The 11,650-nt window shown below is 47.0% G+C and overlaps 1 protein-coding gene across 1 annotated transcript in view; it reads left to right on the forward strand.

Moving 5' to 3' along the window:
* LOC148474934 (matrix metalloproteinase-21-like) overlaps positions 1-11,301 on the forward strand; it is a 138,648-nt gene extending 127,347 nt beyond the window's left edge. Inside the window, exon 7 of the mRNA XM_088457968.1 lies at positions 10,845-11,301. Coding sequence (XP_088314094.1) covers positions 10,845-11,153 — 309 coding nt within the window. The 3' untranslated portion in view covers positions 11,154-11,301. The remainder of the gene's footprint in view (positions 1-10,844) is intronic.
* Positions 11,302-11,650: the final 349 nt, after the last annotated feature.

Here is an 11,650-nt window from a genome sequence, read left to right on the forward strand (position 1 = left end):
CCCTATGCCATAGTTATATGCTGTCTGACCAGGGAAACCTATATCTGAGCCAGTGACCACTGTTACCATACAGTCTCTCACCCCTATGCCATAGTTATATGCTGTCTGACCATGGAAACCTAGATCTGAGCCAGTGACCACTGTTACCATACAGTCTCTCACCCCTATGCCATAGTTATATGCTGTCTGACCAGGGAAACCTATATCTGAGCCAGTGACCACTGTTACCATTAGGGATGAGCGGGTTCGGTTCCCTGAGAACCGAACCCACCCGAACTTCGGGGATCCGGGGCGATCCGAGCCCAAGCTCGGATCTCCCTGTCTGCCCCGGATCCCTCTCCCGAGGCAAAACCTCGAGATCTGCTGTCGGATCTCGAGGTTTTGCCTCGAGCGGCCATTTAAAAAAAAATGCCTTTGCCTTTAATGGGCAAAGTGCTGATTGGCTGACAGAGCCGTCTGTCACGGCTCTCAGCCAATCAGCATTATGGTGCTCATTTGCATGTAGCACGGACTCGTGAGATCCGTGCTACATGCATCTGTGTGATTGACAGTGACACAGAGCACAGATGGGTCAGTGAGACCCGTCTGTGCTGCTGTGTATTTCAATGACACAGATGCACGCACGGACCAGGAGATCCGTGCTACTTGCATCTGTGTCATTGACACAGAGCACTAACGGGTCCGTGAGACCCATCTGTGCTGCTGTGGTAAATAAAAAAAAAAAACCTGTGTAAAAAGAGAAAAAAATGGCGTGCCCCCCCCCCAAAAAAAGAGCAACCAGCCCCGGGCATTAGTGACCCAGTGCTGGGTGTGCTTAAATACAGGGGACAAATGACATAGGGGTCCCCTGTACTTAAACACAACCAGCACCGGGCTAGTCAGAACCAGAGCTGGTTGCCAAAATACGGGGGACAAACGACGTAGGGGTCCCCCGTATTCTGCGCAACCAGCTCTGGGCTCTGATCCGGTCCTGGTTCTGGAAATACAGGGGAAAAAAATGAGTAGGGTTCCCCTGTATGTTCCAGAACCAGCACTGGACTTTTTCTAGCGGGGGGCTGATGCCACAGCCAGGGGAGCCCTTTCACCGGGCCCCCCAGCCGCAGCATCAGCCCTGACCGCTAGTCAGCCCAGGCCGGGGATCCCTGGAGAGCTGGGGACCCCCCCAATAAAGGGGTCACCCTCTCCAGGGCACCCCAGGCCCAGGCTGATAGCCCGGGGCTATCCCCGCCACCCCTGGTGGCGGTGGGTGGCGGGTTGATTGTGTGGTGTGGTGTAAATAAAGAATATCAAACATTGTCTTTACAAGTAGAACTGCAAGTCCCAGCAAGCCTGCCCCGCATGCTGGTACTTGGAGAACCACAAGTACCAGCATGCAGGGCATTAAGGGCCCACTAGTACCTGTAGTTCACCTGTAAAAAAATGTTTAAAAAAAACACAGGACACACACACCGTGACAGTATAAGTTTATTAAACATACATACACACACACACACACACACACATGTACACATACTCACCTATGTAACCCTGTAGCATCGGTCCACTTGTCCGGTAAAGTATCCATAGGGGACCTGTGAAAAAAAACATACTCACCATCTCCTATGCGAGGTTCTGTCCTCTTCGTTCCAAAGTAGGCATCCCCGGACTTGGCAAAAAAAAAAAACGAAAACGCGATCCACGAACTTAGTACCGTTCTATAGAACGGTACTTCCCGAATGAGAGCTTAGCGGCGGGGTATCACCATGGAAACCCCGCTGCTAAGCGTTCATTGGCTGAGAGAGGCCATCTCCCGTCTCTCAGCCAATGAACGGCTCCCTCCATTGTAGTCAATGCTGGGAGCCGCAAGGTTATTAAAGTTTACCCTGCGGTTCCCACCATTGACTACAATGGAGGGAGCCGTTCATTGGCTGAGAGACGGGAGATGACCTCTCTCAGCCAATGAACGCTTAGCAGCGGGGTTTCCATGGTGATACCCCGCCGCTAAGCTCTCATTCGGGAAGTACCGTTCTATAGAACGGTACTAAGTTCGTGGATCGCGTTTTCGTTTTTTTTTTTTGCCAAGTCCGGGGATGCCTACTTTGGAACGAAGAGGACAGAACCTCGCATAGGAGATGGTGAGTATGTTTTTTTTCACAGGTCCCCTAGGGATACTTTACCGGACAAGTGGACCGATGCTACAGGTTACATAGGTGAGTATGTGTACATGTGTGTGTGTGTGTGTGTGTGTATGTATGTTTAATAAACTTATACTGTCACGGTGTGTGTGTCCTGTGTTTTTTTAAACATTTTTTTTACAGGTGAACTACAGGTACTAGTGGGCCCTTAATGCCCTGCATGCTGGTACTTGTGGTTCTCCAAGTACCAGCATGCGGGGCAGGCTAGCTGGGACTTGCAGTTCTACTTGTAAAGACAATGTTTGATATTCTTTATTTACACCACACCACACAATCAACCCGCCACCCACCGCCACCAGGGGTGGCGGGGATAGCCCCGGGCTATCAGCCTGGGCCTGGGGTGCCCTGGAGAGGGTGACCCCTTTATTGGGGGGGTCCCCAGCTCTCCAGGGATCCCCGGCCTGGGCTGACTAGCGGTCAGGGTTGATGCTGCGGCTGGGGGGCCCGGTGAAAGGGCTCCCCTGGCTGTGGCATCAGCCCCCCGCTAGAAAAAGTCCAGTGCTGGTTCTGGAACATACAGGGGAACCCTACTCATTTTTTGTCCCCTATATTTCCAGAACCAGGACCGGATCAGAGCCCAGAGCTGGTTGCGCAGAATACAGGGGACCCCTACGTCGTTTGTCCCCCGTATTTTGGCAACCAGCGCTGGTTCTGACTAGCCCGGTGCTGGTTGTGCTTAAGTACAGGGGACCCCTACGTCGTTTGTCCCCTGTATTTAAGCACACCCAGCACTGGGTTACTAATGCCCGGGGCTGGTTGCTCTTTTTTGGGGGGGTGCACGCCATTTTTTTCTTTTTTTACACAGGTTTTTTTTTTTTTTTTTACCACAGCAGCACAGACGGGTCTCACGGACCTGTCATTGCTCTGTGTCAATCACACAGATGCATGTAGCACGGATCTCCCGGGTTCATGCTACATGCAAATGGGCACCATAACGCTGATTGGCTTCCTGTCTGCCACTGCAGTGCCACTCCTAGATGGGCCACGTGTTTGTGCCGCCCCCTTGTGTCGCTTAGCATAGTCATCCAGCTTCCTCGGTACAACCTTTTGGCCTAAAAACAATATTGTGAGGTGTGAGGTGTTCAGAATAGAGTGGAAATGAGTGGAAATTAATGTTATTGGGGTTATTAATAGCGTAGGAACAAAAAAAGGCCCATTTATGTGATTTTAGCGTTTTTTTTTTATTTTTTAAGAAAAAATCCAGATCCAAAACACAAAACCCAGAACCCAAAACACGGAAGGGTGGTTTTGGCAAAACCAATCCAGATCCAAAACACGAAGAAAGATCCAGATCCAAAACCAAAACACAAAACACGAAAAGTGTCCAGTGCACACCCCTAGTTACCATACAGTCTCTCACCCCTATGCCATAGTTATATGCTGTCTGACCAGGGAAACCTAGATCTGAGCCAGTGACCACTGTTACCATACAGTCTCTCACCCCTATGCCATAGTTATATGCTGTCTGACCAGGGAAACCTATATCTGAGCCAGTGACCACTGTGCCCACACAGTCTCTCACCCCTATGCCATAGTTATATGCTGTCTGACCAGGGAAACCTAGATCTGAGCCAGTGACCACTGTTACCATACAGTCTCTCACCCCTATGCCATAGTTATATGCTGTCTGACCAGGGAAACCTAGATCTGAGCCAGTGACCACTGTTACCCATACAGTCTCTCACCCCTATGCCATAGTTATATGCTCTCTGACAAGGGAAACCTAGATCTGAGCCAGTGACCACTGTTACCATACAGTCTCTCACCCCTATGCCATAGTTATATGCTGTCTAACCAGGGAAACCTATATCTGAGCCAGTGACCACTGTTACCATACAGTCTCTCACCCCTATGCCATAGTTATATGCTGTCTGACCAGGGAAACCTATATCTGAGCCAGTGACCACTGTTACCATACAGTCTCTCACCCCTATGCCATAGTTATATGCTGTCTGACCAGGGAAACCTATATCTGAGCCAGTGACCGCTGTTACCATACAGTCTCTCACCCCTATGCCATAGTTATATGCTGTCTGACCAGGGAAACCTATATCTGAGCCAGTGACCGCTGTTACCATACAGTCTCTCACCCCTATGCCATAGTTATATGCTGTCTGACAAGGGAAACCTATATCTGAGCCAGTGACCACTGTTACCATACAGTCTCTCACCCCTATGCCATAGTTATATGCTGTCTGACCAGGGAAACCTATATCTGAGCCAGTGACCGCTGTTACCATACAGTCTCTCACCCCTATGCCATAGTTATATGCTGTCTGACCAGGGAAACCTATATCTGAGCCAGTGACCACTGTTACCCATACAGTCTCTCACCCCTATGCCATAGTTATATGCTGTCTGACCAGGGAAACCTATATCTGAGCCAGTGACCACTGTTACCATACAGTCTCTCACCCCTATGCCATAGTTATATGCTGTCTGACCAGGGAAACCTATATCTGAGCCAGTGACCGCTGAAACCATACAGTCTCTCACCCCTATGCCATAGTTATATGCTGTCTGACCAGGGAAACCTAGATCTGAGCCAGTGACCACTGTTACCATACAGTCTCTCACCCCTATGCCATAGTTATATGCTGTCTGACCAGGGAAACCTATATCTGAGCCAGTGACCGCTGTTACCATACAGTCTCTCACCCCTATGCCATAGTTATATGCTGTCTGACCAGGGAAACCTATATCTGAGCCAGTGACCACTGTTACCATACAGTCTCTCACCCCTATGCCATAGTTATATGCTGTCTGACCAGGGAAACCTATATCTGAGCCAGTCACCACTGTTACCCATACAGTCTCTCACCCCTATGCCATAGTTATATGCTGTCTGACAAGGGAAACCTTTATCTGAGCCAGTCACCACTGTTACCCATACAGTCTCTCACCCCTATGCCATAGTTATATGCTGTCTGACAAGGGAAACCTATATCTGAGCCAGTGACCGCTGTTACCATACAGTCTCTCACCCCTATGCCATAGTTATATGCTGTCTGACCAGGGAAACCTATATCTGAGCCAGTGACCACTGTTACCATACAGTCTCTCACCCCTATGCCATAGTTATATGCTGTCTGACAAGGGAAACCTATATCTGAGCCAGTGACCACTGTTACCATACAGTCTCTCACCCCTATGCCATAGTTATATGCTGTCTGACCAGGGAAACCTATATCTGAGCCAGTGACCACTGTTACCATACAGTCTCTCACCCCTATGCCATAGTTATATGCTGTCTGACCAGGGAAACCTAGATCTGAGCCGGTGACCGCTGTTGCCATACAGTCTCTCACCCCTATGCCATAGTTATATGCTGTCTGACCAGGGAAACCTATATCTGAGCCAGTGACCACTGTGCCCACACAGTCTCTCACCCCTATGCCATAGTTATATGCTGTCTGACCAGGGAAACCTAGATCTGAGCCAGTGACCACTGTTACCATACAGTCTCTCACCCCTATGCCATAGTTATATGCTGTCTGACCAGGGAAACCTAGATCTGAGCCAGTGACCACTGTTACCCATACAGTCTCTCACCCCTATGCCATAGTTATATGCTCTCTGACAAGGGAAACCTAGATCTGAGCCAGTGACCACTGTTACCATACAGTCTCTCACCCCTATGCCATAGTTATATGCTGTCTAACCAGGGAAACCTATATCTGAGCCAGTGACCACTGTTACCATACAGTCTCTCACCCCTATGCCATAGTTATATGCTGTCTGACCAGGGAAACCTATATCTGAGCCAGTGACCACTGTTACCATACAGTCTCTCACCCCTATGCCATAGTTATATGCTGTCTGACCAGGGAAACCTATATCTGAGCCAGTGACCGCTGTTACCATACAGTCTCTCACCCCTATGCCATAGTTATATGCTGTCTGACCAGGGAAACCTATATCTGAGCCAGTGACCGCTGTTACCATACAGTCTCTCACCCCTATGCCATAGTTATATGCTGTCTGACAAGGGAAACCTATATCTGAGCCAGTGACCACTGTTACCATACAGTCTCTCACCCCTATGCCATAGTTATATGCTGTCTGACCAGGGAAACCTATATCTGAGCCAGTGACCGCTGTTACCATACAGTCTCTCACCCCTATGCCATAGTTATATGCTGTCTGACCAGGGAAACCTATATCTGAGCCAGTGACCACTGTTACCCATACAGTCTCTCACCCCTATGCCATAGTTATATGCTGTCTGACCAGGGAAACCTATATCTGAGCCAGTGACCACTGTTACCATACAGTCTCTCACCCCTATGCCATAGTTATATGCTGTCTGACCAGGGAAACCTATATCTGAGCCAGTGACCGCTGAAACCATACAGTCTCTCACCCCTATGCCATAGTTATATGCTGTCTGACCAGGGAAACCTAGATCTGAGCCAGTGACCACTGTTACCATACAGTCTCTCACCCCTATGCCATAGTTATATGCTGTCTGACCAGGGAAACCTATATCTGAGCCAGTGACCGCTGTTACCATACAGTCTCTCACCCCTATGCCATAGTTATATGCTGTCTGACCAGGGAAACCTATATCTGAGCCAGTGACCACTGTTACCATACAGTCTCTCACCCCTATGCCATAGTTATATGCTGTCTGACCAGGGAAACCTATATCTGAGCCAGTCACCACTGTTACCCATACAGTCTCTCACCCCTATGCCATAGTTATATGCTGTCTGACAAGGGAAACCTTTATCTGAGCCAGTCACCACTGTTACCCATACAGTCTCTCACCCCTATGCCATAGTTATATGCTGTCTGACAAGGGAAACCTATATCTGAGCCAGTGACCGCTGTTACCATACAGTCTCTCACCCCTATGCCATAGTTATATGCTGTCTGACCAGGGAAACCTATATCTGAGCCAGTGACCACTGTTACCATACAGTCTCTCACCCCTATGCCATAGTTATATGCTGTCTGACAAGGGAAACCTATATCTGAGCCAGTGACCACTGTTACCATACAGTCTCTCACCCCTATGCCATAGTTATATGCTGTCTGACCAGGGAAACCTATATCTGAGCCAGTGACCACTGTTACCATACAGTCTCTCACCCCTATGCCATAGTTATATGCTGTCTGACCAGGGAAACCTAGATCTGAGCCGGTGACCGCTGTTGCCATACAGTCTCTCACCCCTATGCCATAGTTATATGCTGTCTGACCAGGGAAACCTATATCTGAGCCAGTGACCACTGTTACCATACAGTCTCTCACCCCTATGCCATAGTTATATGCTGTCTGACCAGGGAAACCTATATCTGAGCCAGTGACCGCTGTTACCATACAGTCTCTCACCCCTATGCCATAGTTATATGCTGTCTGACCAGGGAAACCTATATCTGAGCCAGTGACCACTGTTACCATACAGTCTCTCACCCCTATGCCATAGTTATATGCTGTCTGACCAGGGAAACCTATATCTGAGCCAGTGACCACTGTTACCATACAGTCTCTCACCCCTATGCCATAGTTATATGCTGTCTGACCAGGGAAACCTATATCTGAGCCAGTGACCACTGTGGCCATACAGTCTCTCACCCTTATGCCATTAGATGTAAGAATTGAGAATAATGAGGTGACAGAGACCAGGGAAATCTGTATTCAAGCTTGTGATAACTTTTAGATCAAATTCTGAGCGATATCTGTGACAGTATGATTACCATCGATTGTCACAGCATCTATTCACAAGGGATATGTAAATCATGATGTTTCATTGGGAAATGTATATTCAAGCCTGTGACAACAGGTGTATAATATTGAGTGATACCTAGTACAACATTACTGATAGTTGAAATACCCAATTAACGGGGGAATGGCTATCGTGATGATTGTTTCTAGGTGTTATCAAAGGAGAAACATCGATTAAATCAACCAGACCACTATCTACTAGCAAACGATAGTGTTAGAGTTTTTCTACCATACCTAATGCTGTCTAGATCCTCAGGTGTGCTGTGACTATACTTACTCTCAGGTGTACAAGACAAGGCATGAGCTCTCACCTACTACTTTATGTAAAGTGAAAGACACTAGTCACAGGATAGACAGCAGGATAAACACTCACAGCACATATCATTGGCTCGGAGTTTAGACATAAAACTAGAGAGAATACTCTGATAGAGGATGGAGCATTATATCATTAGCAAATGTCTTTAATTACTTATTGGGTACCTGGCATGTCGGAACGGAACGATATTTTTTGAAGTATCTAAAAGTACACATATGTATTTGTACATTACTTTATTTAATATGTATGTGGAATACTACAGACTTTAGCCGAATTTTACTATCTTTCTTCGCACTCTCATCGGTACTGGCCCGCAGGAGTCGGGCACAGTAGGACCGAAAGCAGATGCAACTATTAAAAGGGATCAATTATTGTCAATATATGTACTCTCATCATTATCTCCTCTGCACGATACCGCTGAAGCATAGAGATATGAAAGCAGAGGCATGGCATTCTTGATTCTTTCTTTTCAGTATGACAATTACTCATCTTAGTTTTCTGACTGTTATAACTGACACTGAGAAGGTTCACACTCATTAATATCATTCCATGCATGCAGATACATTAACAGCAGTAATACACTCCTCAAAGTGTGCAGTTCTTTTATACCCACTATTCTTTCTTTCCTTCTTTCATTTCGGCAATCCAAATCATTGACAGATATTACCCCATACTATAAGGGGGCAGTCTGGTGATATTCCCTACAGATACTTCGTCCAATATGTTTTTTAGAAATATTTTTTGCCTTGACATATGAACACGGCAGTTCATACTTGGAGGACATATTCTGGATCACAATAAGCATTTTAAATGACTACTAAGTGACCAGAACACGATACATTTGTCCAACAATAGTTTAATTAACAGTGTGATACTTAAATATACAACCTTTGTGTAATTTGTCTGTCTATATATGGTGTTATGTCTTTTATGTACGTAAATTGAAGATTATGTAATAAACTATGATTTAATAGATTATATTAAGTTTGTGCCCCCAGCCAAAAGAGTTTTCTTTTCTTTTCTTTTTTTGATTCCAGGGTTACTGTTAGTGTTGGGGTCAGTGTTATGGCTGATGATAGGGTTAGTGTTGGGGTCAGTGTAATGGCTGATGATAGGGTTAGAGTTGGGGTCAGTGTTATGGCTGATGATAGGGTTACTGTTAGTGTTGGGGTCACTGTTACGGCTGATGATAGGGTTAGAGTTGGGGTCAGTGTTACGGCTGATGATAGGGTTAGTGTTTGGGTCAGTGTTACGGCTAATGATTGGGTTAGAGTTGGGGTCAGTGTTATGGCTGATTATAGGGTTACTGTTAGTGTTGGGGTCACTGTTATGGCTAATGATTGGGTTAGTGTTGGGGTCAGCATTATGGCTGATGATAGGGTTAGAGTTGGGGTCAGTGTTATGGCTGATGATAGGGTTAGAGTTGGAGTCAGTGTTACGGTTGATGATAGGGTTACTGTTAGTGTTGGGGTCAGTGTTACGGCTAATGTTAGGGTTATGATTAGGGTTTTTAATTATTTGCCTATTTTATAATTGCTGATAATAGAAATGTGAACCAGTCATGCAGAATCCATCCCCTATTGGCTGCATACAGCAGGGGTGGAAGCACAATACACTCTCAGCTCATTCATCAGGTAACACAGTCGCAGGGAGTAGACAGGGACTGCAGGCTGATTACATGTATGCAGGTGGAGTCTTGTGTGGAGCAATGGGGAGGTTACAGGTGGCAGTAGCGATTTATATTAGCGCTTTCTGTACTCACGCTGTTACATAGTGCTGGGGGGGGGGGGCTGTGCACCCCTGCGGGTTACCTGTAAGTGCACAATCTAATGATGGATTGGGGTATTTGCAGCTGCCCGTATCCTGTGTTTGGAGAGTTGGGTTGGCGGCCGCAGCGGAATGTCAGCATGCAGCCGACAGCCATATGTTCCCTTTCCGGATGCGTCTTAATATGAGTTGCAGGGATAATGATATATGTTAGATAGTATATGTATATTTACCAGCTAATAAGCCTGGTATAGATGCTCATGATGGTGGGCACACCTGGGGACGTCACAATACAGAGGAATAGCCGCATCTTTCCTCATACAGAAATGGGCACCTTTGCCCTGTGAGAAGCGGCATCTTCTTCTCTCTGAGATACAGACCATAAGACAGTAGATTGTATACACCGTGGTATAAGGCTCTATGTACCATGACTAATATGGGGGAATGGCGCATTTCTGCTCTGCCCTCCATGCTCACCTGCATATGTCTATCCGGATGCAGTTGGCAGAGGAGTTGGGGTGGAGGGTGGGTACAGTATGTGCCCATGCTAATAATAATAGTCGGTACCATGCCATGCTCTCACCCGTCTGAGCACCAAAGCCCTCCGCCCGCTCTGCTGTAATTTAGCATAGCAGCTTGTTATGTTACACCTAAATATTACATAAGTTTCTCCTCTGCCCCAATAATGGGCCCTGTGAATGTTAGTACATACAGCTATAATTCTATCATCTGCCCATACCATGGTTCATACCTACAGCTACAACATTATGGGAACGTAACAATAAACTGACATTGAAAAATGATACATTTGACCATTGTGTGACTTCTATTTATTTCTCTCTTGGTCCGGCCTGCAGGTGACGGCTTTCAATGTGATCAGCCACAGGGTGGTTCCTGGGTACCCCAAAGCAATCATTGAAGTGTTCCCTCCATCGGTGGTGGGAGACCACCCACAGGGTGACCTGGATGCCGTCTACTTCTCCTTCTCCCATCAGAGTATATACTTTATCAAGGAGACCTATGTCTGGAGAATGGCCGGAGACAAAGAGCTGCAGGACAGCACTACCCTGTCCCATAAGGCTCTGCTTCCACGCCAGCCAATCAATGAGCAATGGTTTGATATCTGCGATGTTCACCCTTCAATGTTAACTGTTCCCAGAAGCTAAACACTGCACCCCAGACCAATCATTTGTAAATCCTGGACTGGATCTGGCACATGGAGCTCCTCATTCTGCATGCTAATACACCAGACCAATCATTTGTAAATCCTGGACTGGATCTGGCACATGGAGCTCCTCATTCTGCATGCTAACACACCAGACCAATCATTTGTAAATCCTGGACTGGATCTGGCACATGGAGCTCCTCATTCTGCATGCTAACACACCAGACCAATCATTTGTAAATCCTGGACTGGATCTGGCACATGGAGCTCCTCATTCTGCATGCTAATACACCAGACCAATCATTTGTAAATCCTGGACTGGATCTGGCACATGGAGCTCCTCATTCTGCATGCTAACACACCAGACCAATCATTTGTAAATCCTGGACTGGATCTGGCACATGGAGCTCCTCATTCTGCATGCTAACACACCAGACCAATCATTTGTAAATCCTGGACTGGATCTGGCACATGGAGCTCCTCATTCTGCATGCTAAT

This window comes from Taudactylus pleione, unplaced genomic scaffold (genome assembly GCF_031769625.1).
Source record: "Taudactylus pleione unplaced genomic scaffold, aTauple2 ptg000798l, whole genome shotgun sequence".
NCBI classification, from domain to species: Eukaryota; Metazoa; Chordata; class Amphibia; order Anura; family Myobatrachidae; genus Taudactylus; species Taudactylus pleione.